We start from the raw sequence: 21,938 nt of genomic DNA, 5'->3' as shown, positions 1-21,938 counted from the left end.
CACGTGAGCCATCCAGCCAGTCTGTTCCCACAACACTGACTACAGACACTGCACAAGATAAATGCTTATTCCTTCCAGTAGCTATGTTCTGGGGGTAATTTGCTTCATGGCATTAGATAACTAATACACAAGCCCTCTGAATGATTCTGATACATACTAAACCACTGAGCTAAAACCTTCATTCATTCTCCAAATAATTATTCCTTCCATTCTCCAAATAATTATTCCCATTCTTAGCTTAGCACACAGCAGGCTAAGAGCTAGGCTAAGAGTGGGAACAGAATAGACAAAACATGCTTCCTCGCCCTCAATACAGTTCGTTCTTTTCCTTCTTTGCAGTTTGTGATTATATTTTATTTAGAGAACACACACCTATGTAATGTCAGTCACCCACTGTACTGTGAGTTCCTGATGAGGGGGACCTTTGCCTGGTTTCCCTCCCACGATCCCTGGGCCTGGCACATAGGAGGTGCGTAATCAATATCCACTTTTCTCTTCCATCTTTCCCACCTTCCTCCTATATGATGAATTGAGGCCCCAGGAACAGGCTTCTGAATAGCAACCAATAACCTTACATTTAAGGAGTTCAAGGTGTGTTTCCCTGGGAATTGGCCATCGACTATAAATTTCCATACAAAGAAATGTCTTGTGTGTTCAAAACAGTCGACTTTTACTGTCCCTCTATTGTACACATGCAGATTCATAAGCACATATAAAGAAAATATATGCAGTGGGTTTCGAAATATAAGCAATTAAATGTGACACTATTTTCTCGTATAGATGAACATCATTAAAGCACAGAGACTCACCTTGCTTTACCTGCAGGTGGAGCCCTATGCTAATAAGGAAAGCAGAATATCAGGATACTGCTCTTCTCAGAGCAATTTATCTTCTCTGATAGAGGAAGTCCAAGAAACAAGAAATCCCCCACACCTGGGTGGAACCCTCCACAGAGCACTCAGAAATGTCCCAATCTTGCTGACCAGCTCTACAAGGGGTTCTTTTGTTCAGTAAGGAGATTAGTGTCTGGAAATGATAAGGTGGTGAGATAAGAAGTCAACAGTTTTTTTTCAACGTGACCTTGGAACATGAAGGAGTATTTGGAGAATGTTCTTATTTATTTATGTTTTAATGTAGGCTCCCCAGCTTGCATGGACCCCAGCGCATGGTTTGAATTCACAACCCCGAGACTGGGATCTGAGCTGAGATCAAGAATCAAATGCTTAACCGACTGAGCCACTCAGGCACTCCCGGAGAACATTTTTTTGATAAGAGAAAATAACTCGCTGATTTTTAAAAACTCTTATGGCAGATACTTTGAGATGTGAGCAACATCATTTTACCAATATTTAGGAACATCAGAGAAGTTATAAAATGGACTCTGGCTGCCTATTTCTGAGCAAGATCAAAGAGGAGGGAGTCACACTGCAACATCCTCGGGGGATTCAGAGGGTGAGGGGTGCTCCGCTGGGCCCAGCTTCCGCGGCTGCAGCTCCTGCCCATCCTTCAGTGGGGCTCACCCTTACAGCCGGCTGGGGATGGGAGCAGCAAATACATTTATTGATGGCAGGCCACAGTCTTCTGTGACATCGGTGTCATTTCCCCTTCTTCATGTAAAAGAAGTCCCAAAGGCAAGCATCAGCCTCTGAAAATTCCAAATTCTCAGTAAATAGCTATGAAAGGAAGCTAGGCATATGTGGCAGGATTCCTTCCAACAAAAGCACCAGGGAAAATATTTCTCTCCAGCTACGAGGATCTAACCTGAGTCTTCCAAACGCCACATCGCGGTAAGTATACCTGACAGCCTCCAGCTGGACTCTAAAACCTCTGCTCCAAGCAAACAGTAGTCCCATGAATTCATGAGAAGGCAACAATATGAAAAAGATTTTATTAAACTTCTGCCACACTGTATTATGCTGTCTAAGTGTTATTCTATCCCACTTAACCTTTGCTGACAAACTAGATTACATTTTCTCTCCTAAATCAACGGGATCCCATGAAATTGCATGAAAGGTAAAGAACCTAGGATCATAAGACTGATTTGGAAATAGAGTGTCAGAGGCATGAGTTTAACAGGGGGGTTAGCTATGCTTAAGGAAAATCATCTGCAGAGTCAGACTGTAAATCCTGTCTTGAATTCTATGTAAAATATTTCTCATTATTGCAATACCGGAGAATCACTCCAAAATCCACAAGCCCCAACTCAGATACTTGTGTGTTCTGTATCCATAACCAAACCACTACTATCTCCATAAATCTCTCCTTTAATCACAGGGACCCACTGTGCAGCCTGAATTAAGATGCAAGGTTGTAAATTCATTGAAATTAGGGTAGAGAATGTCACAGGTTTTTCTGGACAAAATTAATATCCTTTGTTCTATCACAGCTTTCATATTGTCAGGGGGATCGAAGATATTCGATCAGGTAATATTAACTTACCCTACTCGGGTAAAGAGATAATAGGGATGATTAGCTGAAAGATAGGTAAAAACAATGGGGCAACACCATAAATTTTGAGGATCAAAGCCTGGCTGCAAAAAATATAAATAATAAGCCAAGGGTGATGATCCTATTAGACAAAAAAAAAAAAAAAACTATTTTTTAGATTAGAGCTAGTGCATTCCAGTAGCAAGAGCTGTTTAAGGTCCTAGAATTAGTCTCATCAAAGCCTGCACCTGCTATTTTGCAACACATGACACTACTGTATGGTCTCGATCTGGCATCACATAAACAATTGTGAATGGGTGAGTGGGAGTGGATCATAGACAACCCAGGTGGTATCAATGTGTCCTCCCCTTGAACCCCTGGGGCCTCGACTGCTCTAACCCACAGAATACAATGCAAGTGACACTGTGTAGGTCTCTAGGCCTCAGCCTTAAGAAATTCGCCAGGAGCCCTGAGCATCCATTTAAGAAGCCTAACTACCCTGTGACCACCATGCAAGAGACTACGTGCAGGCACAGAATCAACAGTCCTGGCTGAGCCCACCCTCCCAGCCACCCCCACCAAGGGGGCCAACCATGGCAGTGAGGCCATCCTGTGAAGCAAGTGAATACCACCAAGTGCCGCCCATCGATGCCTGTGGAACAGAAGAATCACCCAGCCAAGCCCGTCCTGATGCACAAAATCATGACAGAAAATAAAACAGTGTTTTCTTTATACCTTGAAATGTTGGGGGTCGTTTGTTATGCAGCAATAGACAATTGAAGAGTATTTCTACAATCTTCAGCCAATCTAGGCTTCTTCTGAAACCACCTTTTAATTGCTCCGATTAAATAACATAACTATACATTTACTAAATACTAAGCCTAACCCCTCCTGTCACCCGTTTTCATATACACCTACCAATGAAGCCAGAAGATGGTGGGTTGGGCTGAATCTTCTCCTTGGTGTTCTCCTGGATAATGTCCCAAAGCTGCCATATAAATTTAGGATGAAGAATGTAAAATGGTTGATTTGGGTTTCTCTGACGGTGCTGAACATATGGAGTGAACAGGTTGTAATCTGGCTTCTTGTACCACTAAGGAAAAAAAAAAAATCAACAAAATCAAGTACAGAGAACCACACTGTGAGAAGGGAACCGCAGCGCCCGGGTTGGGGTGGAAGCTTTTTCCAGGCTGAGGGAACAGGAGGGGAGGGGAGGGGAGGCGGTGACTGTCACTTCTGCAGGCATTGCCTCACTGGATGAGGGAAACGGAACAGAGAGGTACAGGGTTCCAGCCCTTTGGCACCGATGCTCTGTTTTTCATGAAATACGGGAGACAAGGCCGAACTTCTCTGTAAACAGACAGGCAACACTTCAAGCCTTGTGGGCCACACGGTCTTCTGCAACCAGGCAATTTGTCCACTGTATGGAGAAGGCCACGGATGATATATCACTAGTGGGCGTGGCTGCATTCCAATAAAACTTCATTTACAAAACAGGGCCACATCTGGGCCTGCTTGCTGAACCCTGGGCTCAAGCATTGCATTTCAAAAACATATTTTCCCTATCAAATGTATACCAAATGACAGCATACCAGTTATTGCCCAAGTCTGGGGCCGGGAAGACTGACAGGTGGGCACAAGGAACTGTGTGGAGTGATGAAAATATTCCATTTCTTAACTGGCGTGGTGGATACATGACTATATAATTGTGTTAATACTCATTAAAATGTATACTTCTATTGATTATATATGTTATTGTATGAAAAGATGCACAATAAGGTTGATTTTCTTTTAAATGTCTTTAGAATGTCTCCAGTGCCACCATGAGATGGAATTGCGAGGTATGTGGGGGAGAGACTGCTCATAAGGCTCCGAGGGGCCCATTCTCCCTTCAAACAGACACCTTAGGGAGATAGGAGGTATTTATTAAGATTCCAAGTAATATTCCCTATTTGAATGGGTTCTGTGGCTTTAACAGTTTTAAGAAGGACGAGGCCCAATCATCTCCAGTAGATTTTGCCCCCAAGCCAAAAGGCAGCAGGGAGGAAGCTAGAGGAGTATGGGCTTCAGTTTCCTCACCCCCTCCTCATCCAGAGCACCACCACTCAGAAATCCAGCCCTGTCGCCTGGATTTTGGCACTGTCACTACCCATGTCCATTGGGTTGGACAGCTCGGTGCCCTGGGCTTGGATGCTTCCACAGGAGGAAGAAACAAAGTCCAAAAGCCAGAGTTCTCAATCTGTCCACAAACAGCAAGAAATCCATCAGAATTTAAACCAGAAAACTTCAGACTGGAAAGAAAGCTCAAGAGTTCCAACATGCATTACACTCTTGACTCTTGGGAGAGGTACTCTTTGGAGAGCTTTCTAAAAAAATACACACCCAGGCTGCAGGCTACAGGTCTAGAAATGGGGCTCTGACAGATACATCTGAAAAATACTATCCAGGTGCTTCTGGCTTGTACTCCTAGTCAAGAACCTGTTAGCAATCGTGCTGGGTAAATGGCCAGCCTTGGTTTCAGCACTTACCAGGTTAAGATTTGCAGAATAAGGAGCAGGATCCCAGGCCACCAAAATGACGTCTTTATACAACGAACTGTCAATGAAGTGATGGCTAGGGTTGGTCAGAATCTGCAAATACATACCCAAATCATTTCAAAACAAGTGTTTGGTTTTTCAAAATCACATTTTAAAAAAAAGACAAAAATTTAAAAAATGAATCAGAGCAAGAAGAAACAATTTTGTTCAGACTTTGTATTTTTCTCTGGGAGAGAGAGGGAGGTGGGCATTGCGGACATTGCGTGCTAATGCGAGGTAAGCAATGAGGTAAGCAATGAGGTAATCCTCATTTCTGGGGAAATGAGGGTTAAAAATAAAATCCACCAGATCCTACATTTGCACCAGCAGTGTACTTACTACTCATAGCTGGTGGGATCGAATCAGCTCCTGAAAGCTATGATGGCCTCGCGAACTCAGCACCCCTAACCTCTTCTCCAATTACCTTCACGGGTGATTGGAGAGGGAGGTACAGCTGTGGATGATCCGCCTCACGAAGGCACCTCTAGAGTGCAGCCCCAGGACACACGGAACACGGACAGCCAGAGGACAGGCGGCAGCCCCCGTGTGACTTCCTCCCTCTTTGGCCCTATCTGGTTCCTGCATGAGTCCTTCGATCTCACCTGCCAATCACCTTTTTTAAACTACAGTTTTGGAGGCAAAAAAAAGTATTTTCATCAGTTTTAAGGAGCAACCTTTCAGTTTTCAAGATGCACTTTCTCTCTTCACATTTGAGGATTTCTTAAGCCAGGATGTACCTTACAGGTGACACGGATTTTAATTTGGTGGGGTTGAGAACCCGAGAAGCTAGGAAGCTGGGGTTAAAGGAATGGGGCTCCTACGATCGATGGCATCTAGGAAGTAAGGAAATATGGCCCTTGTTTCTTCCGTGCTGCAGGCTGCCTGGCTCAGGGTACCATGCAGAAAGCTAATCTTCCCTTCTGCAGGCAACCTGTCATAAATCATCTGTCACCTCATGTGCTTTCTACATAGTCTGAAACTCCAGAAACTGCTGTGGTTTTGAGAATGGTTTTGAGAATGGTTTTGCTTTGAACTTGGAAAACATTCTTATGAAGAACACCAGGAAGAGAAATACAATCGTTTTTAATGAAACAATCCATTTTCCTTTTTAAAATTTTCAAATAATGGACTAAAGTTTGCGAGCCACCCCACTGACCCTTGGGTTCTGTCACCTTTGCTTTGCTCCCTTCATCCCCTTTCTCGCCACCGTGATTTCTTCTAAATTTAACTATTTTCCTCCATTCATAAAATGTGACACGCTAAGTCTATGATTATATCATACACGTGTATATGGATATACACACATATTTCCATATCTACGCTGATTTTCCCTTAAATCTTTCTTCCTATTCCTGTCACACATAAATTCCCACTTATCTGCATTTTTTTCTCATTAATTCTTTTTCATTACGAGACCCATTGACATAAGCAAGACCGTGGTCATGAATAACTGGGTAATTTCTCTTCACTCATCCAGTTAAACTACTTACCTGTAAGATGTACATCCATGAAAACACACCATCCATCTTACCTGGGAATTAATGATGCGCACAGTCGTTTTATTTCCAACATCTTTCTCATAGCCGCGTGTAGGGGCAGAGTTAAATCTCAAAACTGCATCGTGAGAATCTAAGGACACATAAATGACAAACTGACTTTATTTTTTGCTGTAGAATCAACACAATTGAGAAAAAGCATTGAAGCAAATGTCTCAATACCCGAAGTGAATTAGAAACAACCAAGAAAGTTAAGATACTCACGTACGGAATTTTCAGTACAGTGTTTATTTAGAGTGAGATGCTGGCTAGGGGACAAATCAACATGGGAACATATGAATCCACTACCAGTGGTCCTGTATCATCTCAGCTATATTTAGATACTTGTTGTATGTTCATATTCTTTAAAGATGACATGCTTTATGCAGCCATTCTCTCAAAGATCCCAGAATATTTCAAAGATGGAATCTGTGGGAGGCAAGGACGCTGTAAGACACGAGCTGTTTACACGGCTTCTTCCTGCTGGGAGCACAGAGGCTGTTCACAGTGCTGCTAATGCTCCTGCCTGCATCAAGACCAAGGGCATCTCTCACATAGAAGAGCCAGCCTTTAATATAACGTCTATAACTTGGGGTATCGGTTTGTGCTTAGAAAGAAAACCAGCCCTATATAACACTGTACGTTAACTATACTAGAAGTAAAACTGAACACTGATGCCCAGAACACCTACGTGAGAGCAACTGAGGGCATTCTGTATGCCCAGCAATGGTAGGACTTACTGCCGTAGCCCTAGATGATGGGAAGCTGGACCACCAGTGGTACTGGCTGCCAATGCTCTTTATATTCTGTAAGGCATACCTTGGTTCACCGAGCCTCAACTACAGCATAAATCCATGTCCCTCTTCATTCAATTTGACAGGCTTTTTCAAGTTCTCAGAGGTCCTGGGTGAAAAACCAAGCTTCCCGTATCCTAGAGGCTGACAAGGACACAAAGATCTAGAGGTAGAAGAGAATGGGCTAGGCTGATTAAGTGATGGGAATGAGGGTATGTTCCCTTCCCATAAAGGAGTCTAGATGCATACATATGTCTTGAAATTTCCTGAGCCAGCTACTGTGTTGCTCAGAAACCAGAGTTAATCAGCAATAAGGGAATTTCTATGGGCTATCTTTAGCTTCAAAAATTCTATGCGCATCTCAGGTTAAACTTAGAGTAACAATAATGCCTGTGTGTGTGTGAGAAAGGCAAGATGACCTCTTTCTGATTTGCCAAAGAGCCTATGGATGTACCCTGCGTTTACTGTGATGGTACCCCACATGCAAGTCCCGTAAGCAGCCCATAATATTCCCTTGAGTCCTACTATCCTCTCCTGAGCAGATTCCCTGAGAGAGACCTTCCTATTCCCAAAGTAGCAGAGACTCGGGACACATGCCACCAAAGGTACCATCGGGTACCTTTCCTGACGAGCTCTAAGTTCAGAAGAATTTGTATTCCAGTTTCAAGCACCAAAATCAAATAGAACACAAAGAATGCATAAAGGATACCTGGCTAGACCATTAAAAAATTCTATACCGTCCTTTTAGGGGAAATGTTACAGGGGTCAGCAAGCTATGACCTGCTACCCGTTTTAGCAAATAAACCTGTACCATGACACAGACACACTCATTTGTTTATCTATTGTCTATAATAGCAGAGGTGAGTTCTGACAGTGATCCCATGGCTCACAAAGCCTAAAATATCTACTACTTGGCTCTTAAAAAAAGAAAAAAGATGTTTGCCAATCTTTACATTCTAGGCGATCCATGCTTTGCATAAATGATGCCAAAAAACACTAACACACTAACACATTCTATCTTCTTTACAATATAAGCACTTGTTTGTACAATTTTTTGAATGAACTGTCTTAGTATTTATTTTTATTGAATAGTATTTGGTCATAAAAAAACAAATGCCATTTGAGCTAGAAAAATTAGATTACCCTAAGCAGTGATTTTCACTTTTGGGTCTCCGAACACTCCTACACTCTTGAAAATTATCAAAAACTCAAAGTTCTTTTGTTTATTTGGATTGCATCTTTCAACATGTGCCATCCTAGGAAGCAAAACTTAAAGATGTCTGTTTATTTATTTATTCATTTATTTATTTATTTTAAATTAAAACATTTTAATGAAAAATAACCATCTTTTCAAAAAAACAGCAAGAAGACTGGCACTGGTTTAAATGTTTACAAATCTCGTTAATGCCTGGCTTTTCAGAAGACCATTGGTTTTTATCTGCTTCTGCATTCTATCTGCCGCAATATATTGCTGTAGTTGAATTATGTCAAGACTCAGATATATTGTTGAAAATGTAAGGAGTACTTTAAGTCTTTCCAGATTACTGAGAATATTCTTCTTTGGTACTTCATCAAAACTTGGCAAGGGCTAGTTTCTTAAAACAAACAAACAAAAAAAACTTTTGTAATACGGAATGTGAAACAATATCAAGGAACTTTCCATGCTCCGTTGCATTGGAATACATCCAAATACTTCATCTTGCTTTTAAAATGGATTCACCCATGCACGGTTTTGTAGCATTGTGCAATGATCATTTGGAACTACCAGTTCCATCAGTTATATGTAGATCTTCCAAATATTGATGCATTTCATTATGAAGTATCCTTCCAAATCCCATCAGTTAGTATTACCATACATCTAAGCATGGAAGTGTCCAAGTCTGAAACCATGTGTCATGGGGTTGATGAGGTTGAAACTAGCAGAGTTGAAAGCTTGTTTTTCAGAGAACTGTTTCCCCCTAAGCAGCTACTGTGTCTTTTCAGACCCCACAAACAAGCCCACTGGCTGCTTCTGCAGAAGCCTGGACTCAAGATCAACTGATACGGTTCCAGGCTATGAGCAAAGGAGGCCCTGCATTCCTTACTCGTGGAAACAAGCCCAAGACCCCATCCAGTTTATAATGGCTTGGAGCAAACCCAAACCCTTTCTCCTCGTCTGAAGAAAACCTCCTGACATCAGGGGCTGAATGCCGCCTCATTCTGATGTTAAGTCTCCACCCCAAAGTGAACACAGGATGTATGTTTGCTCAATGTGCAGGTTCCATTTTTCCTCACGAGCTGTCATAAGTTTCCCTACCCTTTTCATCAGTATATATGCAATCTCAACCCCTATGATTATTAAAAACTCATTCTCTCCCCCTTTGGGGAGGCAGATTTGAGGCTTGTCCCCTTGTCTCCCAGTTTAGCTTCATAAATAAACCCTTCCTTTGCCGCACACCTGATGTCTTAGTGACCGCCTTTGCTGTGCATCGGGGACATGAACTTGGGTTTGGTTACAAGTTCATGGTTGAAAGCTTGAATTTTATCACTGGCAAAAATATTGCCAGTTATTTTCCTAAAAGTGACAGGCTCACTCAATTCCTTTTTGAGACAACATCTACCAAATATCAAAGTCTGAATAAAACAGGTCTATCAGTCATGTGTTTCAAGTAAAAATTGTGTTTCATGACACAAGTGGCTAGTTCTGCTCACAACTCAAACCACACGGAGGCCTTTCCATCGTGCACTGGTATGCAGAAGTGTGTTTTCACTTTACTGCCCACTTTGTCTTAAAAACACAAGTAAGTAGTCAGGGCAGCCTAGGTGGATCAGTGGTTTAGCGCCGCCTTCAGCTCAGGGTGTGATCCTGGAAACCCAGGATCGAGTCCCACATCGGGCTCCCAGCATGGGGCCTGCTTCTCCCTCTGCCTGTGTCTGCCTCTCTCTCTCTGTGTCGCTCATGAATAAATAAGTAAAATCTAAAAAACAAAAAACAAAAAACCCACACACATGTAGTCAAAGATTGATATTTAATAAAACCAGTATTTTTTCCTGCTTCAGCAAGGACATCCATAAGTGAAACTGGTACTCTCTTCTCTTCCTGCTGAGCATGACTCCGAAAACCACCACAGCAACTAGTCCTGTTGGGCAGGACACTAACCAACAGTGTTACCTACCACTGCCTCTGCATCATCAGTGGGAACATCAACCGTTCAAAAGACCCCTGCCCACTATTATGGAAACATTTTTCACCTCCTGAGCCCCTGAAGGGATCTCGGGGACCCCAAATGTGAACCACACCCACCATGTGAATTGCTGATCTGGGGCAGCTCTCTCCCGAGGCAGAGAAGAGGCTCCAGTGAGCTGACCTCCAGGAACTAAGATAATCAGGACAATCCGAAGACGGGAAGCCTGAGGCCAACACTCCTGAACCAAAATTCTGCCACTACACCATGCTGCCCTTGGTCACGGCCTCAATCTAAAGGAAAGCTGAAGAAGCCAAGGCTCCCAAGCAGTGGGTGCATTTCAGAGCCATCAGGTAGAAATTCCAATTCACCATACGGCCCCTGAAAATGTCACAGCTTTGAAATGCCGGTATCCTACAACAAGGTGTGTGTCCACCCTTCCAGCAACTGCACAGGGCACAGAAATGGAATCTGGCTTAACTCCTTTGGAAGTGGTAGGAGTCTGAAGAGTTAAGAGGCCAGTTTTTGTGGAGGAGGCAGGGAGGTAGGGTCGGAGGCTGCTATGGATGGAGAGTGAACCTCCTTAAAGCCTCCAGGAGGATCAGGATGGGAGGGGGGGGCGGGGGGGGGGGAGGCCAAGCCCAGTGTGTCCATCAGGCAGACACGTTCTGTAAATGTATGCCTGGCTGTGCACCTCCCTGATAATGCGCCTGAAAAACTAAGCTGTCCATTCCTATTTACAGAAGGAGGAATGGATCAGACAGCAAGCACACGGGGAATAAAGGAAAGCCTCATTTCTGGAGAAGGCATTTCCAGGGTAGAGCCATTTCGTGTTGACCTTGAGAAGCGAGCCAGGCTACATACATTCACTGAAGGAAGATTAAAAAACCCTTTAAGGAGCAGCCAGACGAGTGATGCGCACGCACTAAGTCACCGCTTGCCTCGGGCACCGGCTCCCATGTCCCCCTCCTCCTCTCCTGTGCTCCTCCAGAAAACAAAATCTGAACCAGCAAGGGTGCAAAGCCTCCAGTCTTTAGGAAGGGCCTGCCAACGAGATGATTCATCCCTCTGGAGACTCCGTCACCCTGGGACTGCTGCATTGTGAGTTACTTCCTTTGTGCCTCCAGATCCGGGCTCTGGAACAGTCTCTCTCAAAAGAAAAGCTGACCCATCTGCTTCCCTGCTTCAAAGATTGCAAGGCTGGGACGCCCCGGGGGCTCAGTGGTGGAGTGTCTGCCTTTGGCTCAGGGTGTGATCCCAGGGTCCTAGGATCGAGTCCCACATTGGGAGTCCCTGCAGGGAGCCTGCTTCTCCTTCTGCCTGTGTCTCTGCCTCTGTCTTTCTCAGTGTCTCTCATGAATAAATAAATAAAATCTTAAAAAAAAAAAAAAAAAAAAGATTGCAATGCCTCTCTCAGCACCGTGGGCCCAGGGGTCAGAGTTGGTTTCTGGAGACAAGAGACTGGGGTTTAATGGAGTCTAGGCTCCACCCCCTGTGCCTTTAGGTACCTCCATAAAGCAGACACCATTGGAGCCCTGGTTCTCAACAGTTAACATAAAAGCACCTAGAAGAGGACTTTGTCTGCAGCAGACACCCTGCAAGCAGCACCTTGTATTACAATTATTAAGTGAAGTCTATTTTCTGGAGGATGATGCCCAAGAACATCGTGAGCTGCCTGCCTGCCTGCTTATCAACTTAGGTTTGTCCCCACTCCTGGCCCCTGGTGCTCCCTGTAGCTCTCACTACCCATCCTCCATCTCCCACCCTGTACCCTCTTGAGAAGCCCCCACACCCACTCCTGGCATTCCTTACACTGTGTCTCGTCTCCCTGTGACCATGGCCTCTGGCCTGGATTTCCCTCTTCTGGGCAGTCCTGGCTCACCTTCCCTCTACCTGGCCACCAGCCCTCATGGTGGGTTAGGTTTCCGTTGTCATTTCTTCCCTGTCAGTCTGCGTATCTCTCTGTCCTTCAAACCATGAGACTGGAATTGCCTGTTACAGGCGGTCCCTTCTACTAGGCTGCAGAGGATTTGAAGTTTAGCTCTGTGCCTTATTCATCTTTGCATCCCTAGTGCCTCACACAGTATCAGGCCTCAGTGAGTTTGGGATCAATACATAATCGATGCCTGTTAAATGACTATATGATCTCCTTTCTCACCTTCCAAAGTATCAGGATATGCCAAATCCCCAAGCTTTTACCACCAAGTACTCTATGCCTGCTTCCTACACCCTCCCATTCCCCATACACTTCCCAGAATTTGATTTTCAGGCACACGGATCCTGATTTCCCACACCAAGGCTACTCCTGTTAGATATCTAGCAGATATCACAGAGGAGACTCTGTCCTGTGTTTGCACAGGACCGTGGGTAGCTGATCTCACCACCAATTTATTATTGTTTGTATGTTGGCTAAAAAGAAATCATCTCTAAGTTCTAGGAAAGGCTGTTCCATGTTTCCAAAAACAGTTCAGTTGGCTTTTCAATAATATATTCAAAGTGGAGGTGTTTACAACTGCTGCACTGTTCTCAAAAACCACCACACCCCTGGACTCCAGCATCTCGGAGCGGGAAACGGGGCTGCGCTGCCAGCAGAGCAACCAGCAGGGGGAGCGAGATGGCAGCTGATGCTCAAGGCTGAGGCCCGACTGGGTGTAGGGACTCGCAAGAGACCCTGGAGGACAGCCTGGAGAGACCTCCTCCAGCCCAGGGTTGACCTGGGGCTAGCCTCGGGTACTTTCCTAGCTGCTTCCCCAGTTTTTCATGAGCCCATGACCTTCGGTAAGTCCTCTGATCTTCACTTAGCCAATGTCACAAGCAGCGATGTGGGGGCCAAGATGCCTTTAGCTAACTAGCAGAGCATGCCCCAATATTGCAAGCTGCCTGAAGGAGTCCTCTGCGTGAATCTGTTTTCAGCAAGAGAGCCATTAACAACTATGTGTTAATAAGCACACATTCGTCAGGGGAGTAGGAAGGAGAAATGTCAGCACCTGGCATGCCCAAGTGTTGAGACTGAGAGACACTAGCTTATAAAAATGAAAGGCTTTCTTGTTTTTACACATTGAACTATGCTCTGATTATGTATTCTTTTTTAAATTTTTTATTTTTTTATTTATTTATGATAGTCACAGAGAGAGAGACAGAAAGAGAGAGAGAGGCAGAGACATAGGCAGAGGGAGAAGCAGGCTCTATGCACCGGGAGCCCGACGTGGGATTCGATCCCGGGTCTCCAGGATCACGCCCTGGGCCAAAGGCAGGCGCCAAACCGCTGCGCCACCCAGGGATCCCGTATTCTTTTTTAAAAAAAAATATTTATTTTAGAGAGAGAGCATGCACAAGTGGGGGGAGGGGCAAAGGAGGGGAGAGAGAGACAGAGACAGAGACAGAGATAATCCTGAAGCTAACTCCCCATTGAACATGGTGCCAGAGCAGGGCTCGACCCCAGGACCCTGAGATCATGACCTGAGCCAATATCAAGAGTCGACCGCTTAACCGACTGAGCCACCCACGTGCCCTTGATTATGTATTCTTAAAATCTTAGTACAAAGTTTGATTCAAAGGAACCTAGGCAAAACAATAAAGAGAATTTCTTTTAATTTCTGAGTGTGTTCTTCCGTGATGAGTCTATAATCCTAATCACGAAGCTTCATATAAGTGCCGGCAATATAAATTAAATTTGGATGCTAGAAACTAACAAAGATATAAGTGACATTTCACGTTCTCCAGAAATGTGTAATTCCTGGTATCTTTCACGCTGTCTTCCAAATTCTGAGTAGAGTTTACAAGACTCTGGTCAGGGATACATATGCCAGAATAAAGAGCAAGAGAAATCTCCCTGACACGCAAGAGCAATCCAAATACGCAACTACTGTGCAGAGGTGTTTAAAATGAAGCAAAACAAAACCAGAAGCAAGTTACTGCCTGCTTTAAAGCATAATACTTAAATTCCTTCTTACATTATTAATAATGGTCCTCGGGAATGGTTAAGAACTTCACCCCAGGGAGCTCTAACCCACTGTTCTTCCCTAATCAATTGCAGACTGCTCTGCTCCAGCTTTGGCGGCATGTGACACATGGACAGTGTTGTGAGCCTGCTATAATGTCAGCATGGGGACACTGGGACCCTAGACCTCAAGCGCATGCTTGGGCCTTGGTTTTCTGAGCTTTTTAAAAATTTCACATTCAGCTCCATTCCCAAGAATGTCTGAGATGGGGCTTGGGTTGTGGAGCCTGATTACAATGGCACCGGACAGCTCTGGCATATTGGCCGGTCCTCAGGAACACGGCACACTGGTGGGCCCTGGAAACAATGGCTCTTCCTGTCTTACAAGTGGGCAAATGCCCCTGCACTGTCACTTCCAGGTTGAGTTATGGGCTGTCACCAACACCATCTACTGTGAGAATGTATCACCCACAGCTGTTTGACACCTGGACGTGAGGCCCAGGCCATGTCTGAATCACACTTTTTTCTTGGCACCTAGTACAGAAACCTGCACACAGTAGGGACCAAACTCGTGTTTGTTAACTGAGTGAATAAGTCTGAAGGATCAAACGGATGACTCACTGCCATGCCAATGGGATGAGCCTGGGCACAAAGGGAAGTCTAAGGCCTTACAGCAGAAACTGAAGTTTCCTGAGGAAGAAGGAATTGTGCTTCCAGATGCAACAGAGAAACCCTGCCTCAGTTTCCCACCTGCTAGCCTGCCCTATGGACTTTGGGTTCCAGACTGCGGTCTCAACTCTTACCTTAGTTTCCAGCCTACTCACCTGCCCTACAAATCTCAGACTTGCCAGTCCCCACAATGCAGGGGCAAGTGCTTAAAATAAATCCTCTATCTCTCTATCTCTCTAATCTCCCATCAGTCCGTTTCTCTGGAGAGGCCTGATACAGGAACTACGACCCAGGAGTGCTCCTGGGCTCCTGACACGGCTTCGAAGGCCGAGTTCAGAAGGAAAGAAGGAGGCCCAAGCTGTGGTCCCGTTACTACCGTTTTGGAGAGAGGCCCCTTCTAGGTGCACGACTGTGACCCAAAGGCTGGACGCGCACCGACGGCCTGAGGTCGGTGCTCCTTGCTCCGACCCGAAGGGCTCTGCTCTGAGCCCACAACATCCACTTAGTCCCGGGGCTAATGAACACGATCATCATGCCTGCTTCTCTTTGGAGGCGACCCCGATCTCTGTCGCTGCCCCGTGGGAGCTCTGCTTTCCTTTCTGTCCCCTTGCTCGGCCGCCGTGACCCTGGCACCTCGGGGTCGGTCAGGCCTCCGCAAGCTACCGTGGGGCGCGTCCCGGTCGAACCGTTTCCGCAGGAGAGGAATGGAGAGCGGCTGCGGGGGGCGGGGGCGGGGGCGGGGGCGGGGTCCCCCCTCTGCCCTAGATCGCCCCCCCTCCCCCCCCCGAGACCCGCGGTGGCACAGAGCCCGGGCGCCCGGCCCCCCGCCCCGCGGCGGGACCCACCTATCTCCTCGCCCAGGGAGGAGTTGAGGATGGCGCCGGCCGACATGACCACGGCGCAGCTCCGCAGGCCGCGCGGGTGCAGCCGGCTCAGCGGCACGGCGGGGACCAGCTTCCGCCAGCCGAGCGCGGCGAACGGCGCCTCCCGGCCGTCCAGCGTGCGCACCCGCACCCGGCGCCGCAGCGCGCACAGCAGCTCGGCGCGGCTCAGCCCGGCCGCCCGCCGCCCGCGGAAGCGCACGCCGTGCTTGTTGGCGCTCAGGTAGTCCTGCATGGCCTTCTGCAGCCGCGGGGCGAGCATCTTGGACGAGACGTCCCCCCTCCAGAGCCGGTGCAGGAAGGCCCTGGACATGGACGAGTACAGCCTGTCCCCGTCGCCGCCGCCGCCGCCCGCCGGCGCCCGGCTCCCGCCCGCGCTGCGCGGCCGCTTCCTCGCCCGCCTCCTGGGCTCCGGGCCGCCCGCCGCGCCCCCCTCCCGCCGGCCCGGGGCTCCCGGGGAGGGGCCCCCCGGCGTGCCCTGAGCGCGGCCGCGCAGCCCGGGCTGACCCGCGGCAAAAAGGTAGTCGTCGTCCTCCGGGTAGAAGGCGCTCTGCGATTTTCTCCCGATCTGGGAGGAGAAGAACTCCTCGTCATTTTCCAAGCCGCCCTGCGCCTGGGCCCACCGAGGCAGGGCGGCCGGGCGTCCTTCCAGCGGCCCCTGGTGGGCGCCCAGGCTCCCGGGCCAGGCAGGCTCCTGCAGGGCGCCCATGATGGCCCTGTGCTTCCCCTGCACCGGCAGGAGCCTCCTGGTCTCCAGGAAGGAGAAGGCGCTGGGCGCGGGCTCAGCGGGGGTGCTGTCGGTGAAGTAAATGAAGATCACCACGAAGAGGAGCCCCCACGCGAATATCCCGCAAAGCATTCGTTGTCTCCATTGCTTCAAGTGTGGTTTCATGGCAGGGCTCTGGGGCCAGCACGTGGGGCCTTACAGCTGGGGGAGGCCCAACGAACCTGAAAAACAGCCAAGGTCTACAGTTAGCCGCCGGAAGACACCTGCTCCTCGGGCCCTGGCGCTGGGGTCAGTCTGGCCTGAGTAGTGGTCCTGCAGGGAAGAGTTAAAGGGGGCTTCGGAAACCAGGATCTTTGGGGAATTTTGACTAAATTCAAGTGTCATATGCCCTGCTTTCTCAGACCCAACCTCTGCAAGACAAGGGGTCCCACTGAGAGTCCTGGGAGAGACGAGGAGGAGTGGCTGTGTATTTGGAAAACCTCTGGAGGCATGACCGCCTCCCTGCCCTGACAGCTCCTTAACTGGGGCCCAGCCCAACAACCTCTCCCTGCGACTGCCTTTACAGAACTCTATTTGGTAAAGCAAAGCAGCTGAGTTAAGCAGAGTTGGCCCTCTCTTCTCTGCTTTATCAGAACACCAAAGGCTCAGTTTCTAAGGGGGTGACAACCATATCAGATTCTTCACAGTCCCTCCCAGGGCCTGGAGGCTGCCTGGAACATACCAGAAGTCCACCGATGGTCCCGAATAAGCAATGCTTCAGAGACCGTGGCCGTGGACCAAAGTTATGCCAGAGTGTCTGTGGACTTCAAAAATGCACTCAAATAAATGCCCTCCTACTTCATCCCCATCATGAGTCCCTGATGGAATAGAAGGGAAGTATGTTAACCTTTCAAATAAGGCAGGAGATGAGGAGAGAGCTTGCTGTTTCTAGATGAGCCTCCAACCGGGAAAGGGATAAAAAGTGTAAGATAAAATGTAAGACGGGGGGAACCTCTCCTTGATACGGTACTGTAACCCATGTTTCTTGCTACATTGCTGCGTGGGATAAAACATTAATAAGAAATGCACCTAACCTTCAGGAATGTAAGCAAAGCCCACAAAAGGAAAAAAATAAAAGGCATGTGCGTGTTGGTGGTGGGGGCTATATGTTTGGGTAATGGGGTTGGAAGTAGAGACTGAACTGGATAGTGATGTGATCCCCATCCAGCCATGGGGGACCTTGAGGGCCTACTTGGATATCTGAGCCACAGGCTCTGTGAGAAATGGGGAGGAGTGAAGTTGTCTGAGCAAGAGGGTACCATGTTGGTTGCATGGGCTTTCGGATTTCTCTGTAGCAGGGAAGAGGGACAGGGCAGAGTGTAGGAGGGGGCTTCTAGAGGGTCCTTAGTAGAAATCGGGACATTCAGAGTAGAATGGGAGGTACTCAGAGGGGAACTTCCCTAGCATAGACTAGGGAAGACATAGACTTAGACTAGGAAACATAACTCAAAGGCATTGACCGTAATGCAACAGCTGGGTTCTTACTCAGATAACTCATATCAAAGTGAGTGATACATAAATGTAGTTACTGTGGAAGCTACACACTTTGGTGGTTAAAAGATATGCCAATGTAAGAAAACCACATTTGCTTTGTGGCTCTGTAGCTGATTAAATATGGACACAGATTCATTGACCCTCTTCCCATGGAGAGGTGGGGTCTATGTCTCCTTTCCTGCATTCTGGGGAGGGCTCTGTAACTGCTCTCATCTGCTGGACTCAGGTTCAGCAGCTTCCACTTCCTGCTTCTTAAAACTCTCATTCAGGGGGGAAGCTGGCCACCAACAAAGACATCTCTCTGACCTGAGTCCACCCAGCAGCCAGGATATCCAAGCTATGGAAAGGCCCTGTGGACTGAGAGACACCCAGAAAGCCCCGATCTGTTCCAGCTGTCGCAGCCCGGCATCAAACATGAAGACCGAAGACACCGTGCTGCATGTCCAGGTAAGTTGAGCTTTCAGATGATCCGGCCCTGGCCAACCTCCGACTGCAACTGCAGGGAAAACCCCAAGTGAGAACCCAACCAAGCCCAGTCTACCCACAGAACCAGAGTGATAAGGATAGATTGTGGTTCTGAGCCATTAGGTTTTGAGGCAGTTTCTTACATCAGAATAGATCACTGGAACAGGCACTAGCGGAAATGTGAAATAAGAGATGCCCCAAATGCTTCCAACATCTGGGCATCCTTGAAATGAGAGTCTAGCCTCCCAGGGATTGTATGAAGAGCAATATTCATTGAAATATTTAAGTTTTGGCTCTTCAAAAGTACCTTGTATTCACATAAAGGCAAGGCTGTCGATTTCATTTACAGTCGTAAATCAAACACGCATACACAGAGCATGCTTTCACCAAGCCACACACGGATGCCAAGAAATTGAGATTGAAGAAACAATGCCACCAGCTAACCTGCTATGTGCCACAGCCTGTGCTTAGCACTCTTCCTGGATTATCTCATTTGGTCTTCCCAGCACCTCGTAAGGTAGGAGATACTGCTAATCCATTTTATAAATCTCAGAGATTGAGTAACTTGCCCAAAGCCACAGAGGTAGCAAGCAGCAGAAACTGCGTACCACCCCATCTGCTTGATTCCAGGCCTCACACTTTGAACACTAAGTTCTGACTCCATTCGATCATACCAACTGAAGCTATATATTCTAAATAAGGCTCCTTAAACTCTCTGTGGTGAAGGATCACTTTTTCCCTCCAAGTTGTCACACTCTGATACATGTATATTTCCATTCCTGAACGTCTTGGCAAGGCCCGACTGCTGTAAAAAATTCAAAATGCTTACTACCAAGTTCCGTACACATCTCATCAGGAGCTGGTAATGAACAGTTTGCAGACGTGCACAGTCTGGGGACCACACTTTGACTAAGAATCTACTAAATGATCTTTCTAAACCTGTTCTACCCCAGGGCGAGTGCTTCAAACTGTAATGCCCGGCCAGAAGATGTAGAGCCTATTTCCAGTATTTCGACATTTCTATTAGAAATCAGAAAATCGCCCTTAATGACAGTAATTCTGCCTTTACCCCCACTGAGCACACTGCAGTACAGCTCTGATGCTAATCTCTGGAGTTAGCACTGTGCCCAGGAGTTAAGGACTCAGTCCTCACCTCTGCTTTGGACAACAGCCTTAAGTGGGAACCCCAGGCTTACCTGTACTTTTGAGCATTTGGCCAGCAATCTGGAAGGTTCCCAGAATATCCCTGGGGTTTCATCATTAGCAAGAATGATCTCAGAAGAACCTTATACTAACAATGGCCAGGTTTTGTGTAAGGTATATATGTAGTTCGAGGTCTTGGGAAGTGGATCCCAAACACAGATTCTCTGCCCTCTGTGGGGTCAGAGAACATCACCTTCTCCCAACGTAACCGTGTTCTCATGAACCACGAACCGCCACCAAGCCTTGGCATCCAGGATTTCTCCCAAGGTTTCATTTCCTAGGCATGACTGACTGAATCCCTGATTCAGTCCCCAGTCCCCTTCCCCCCACCCCCAGAGGTCAGGCTGGCCACAGGTCTTTCTGGTGACCAGCCCCCGTCCTGAAGCTAGGCAGGGACCCACCAAGAGTCACCTCCAGGACATAACAAAGACACTCCTGTCACACAGGAAACCGCCAGGGTTTTAGAAGCCCCATATCAGAAACTGAGGACAAAGACCAGACAAATGACCACACCACAGCAAGGCAGTAGTTGCTAATCCAAAAGGCAGTCTTCCTGCGTCTGGCTGGAAATCCTCGTTACTTGGTTAGTTGGTTGCCCCACACTGAGCAACAGCTCTGGGTGCATTCGTGGTGGATTATTAAAGAATGGGGAGTGGAGGTTCTTTGTTTAGCATTTGCTTGAGAGACTATTTTTAAGACGCAAAGTCAGAAGGGGAGGGGTTTGCAGAGGGCAGCTGTGGGTGATATGATGAAGAGGAAGCCTTGATCCTTTGGGAGGCCCTGGAAACCTCTGGCCTTGGGGTTCAGAACTGAGGGTCCCACCCCCTGCACCAGATGATAGGTGACCCTTAGCTGCCTGGGGGCAGCAGAATGGGAGTAGCAGACATACAGGCTCCATCATACGGCCATGCCTGGTTCCCCAGCAAAGCAGGCAGACTTTTTTTCTGTGGGGAGATGACAGACATGGAAGGGAGGGAGTGAGGAGCTCTGGAAAGCTTATGAGGGAAAAAAGGCAGGAGAGAAGGTGCAGCAGAGGGGCCAGGAGCCTGGGGCAGGTTGTGTTCTCCCTGCCCACTTTGTTGGGAGGTAGAAAGGTGGGATTTGTGAAGCCCTCTGAGTATCTTGAAAGCACTAGGGATCCCAATGCAATAATGAGGATTTTTCATTAGGTAAGATTTTGTGGCTTTTGATGCACAGTAATAATAGAAAGGAGTGGGATCACTGTCTCAACTCATGATTAGGCTGAACTTTTAATAATCCAAAGCCTTCCCCACTACCTCTGTCGCTGCAAACCTTCTGCTGCCAATTAAGGGAACATTCTCCAAAATGATTAAATTGCAAGGCAAGAGCAAATCCTCTATCAGCAAAATGCTACAGAAATCATTTTATGTATCCTGGGTCCTGTCATCAGCATCTTTATAAAAATCCAGGTTAGACAGAGGAAGAGGACATTGTCAAGTTATATGCCATTGGTCATTCTTGTCCTTAAGAGGACCATGCAGCCTCATGGGAAGAAATGTTCAGCTAAGCAACATAAAAAGAAAAACAACAACAATATTTTTTCCCTCTAATGTAGTATATCTGAAATATTATAATGATATAGCTTAAAAAAGTAAAGTATACTCGATGCTATATCCTTTCATTAGCTGGTGTGATATAAATTGCATGGGGGAGACAGAAGAGGCGCATCAGGCAAATCATCTGTCCCCAGGTGTCAGTGACAAAGTGCTCCCTAATCTTATGTTCACATGTGCTTCATTGGGGAGAGTTTAAGTGATTGAGGTGGTTGAGTTCCTGCCGGTTTCCCCTTGGGAAGAGAGCTGGCAACATTACAAGCACAGTGTGTGTGGTGTGGCCTTCTCTTCGCTCCGTAGCGATTCTAACATTATTACCCAGACGAGCTAAGGTTTGCATTCCAAGTACACAGATGTTTTCTGCCCACTTGAACTACTATTTGTCCGTTCTCACTTTTCTCCCATTTTGTTGCCTTTCGAGGCAAACCTCTAGGGAACCTGTATGGGAAT

At 47.1% G+C, this 21,938-nt stretch overlaps 1 protein-coding gene across 6 annotated transcripts in view; it reads right to left on the bottom strand.

Moving 5' to 3' along the window:
* Positions 1-21,938, bottom strand: part of ST6GAL2 (ST6 beta-galactoside alpha-2,6-sialyltransferase 2) — a 76,289-nt gene that overhangs the window by 18,517 nt on the left and 35,834 nt on the right. For all 6 annotated transcript variants that reach the window (XM_072844360.1, XM_072844361.1, XM_072844359.1 and 3 more), the window contains exons 2-5: positions 15,951-16,934; positions 6,535-6,632; positions 4,956-5,057; positions 3,346-3,520 (exon numbers count right to left, since the gene is read on the bottom strand). In XM_072844360.1, coding sequence (XP_072700461.1) covers positions 3,346-3,520; positions 4,956-5,057; positions 6,535-6,632; positions 15,951-16,878 — 1,303 coding nt within the window. In that variant the 5' untranslated portion in view covers positions 16,879-16,934. The remainder of the gene's footprint in view (positions 1-3,345; positions 3,521-4,955; positions 5,058-6,534; positions 6,633-15,950; positions 16,935-21,938) is intronic.

Source organism: Canis lupus, chromosome 11, assembly GCF_048164855.1.
Source record: "Canis lupus baileyi chromosome 11, mCanLup2.hap1, whole genome shotgun sequence".
In the NCBI taxonomy this organism is placed as follows: domain Eukaryota; kingdom Metazoa; phylum Chordata; class Mammalia; order Carnivora; family Canidae; genus Canis; species Canis lupus.
Note: the sequence above shows the minus strand (reverse complement) of the source record. Positions and strands in the feature narration are given on the sequence as shown.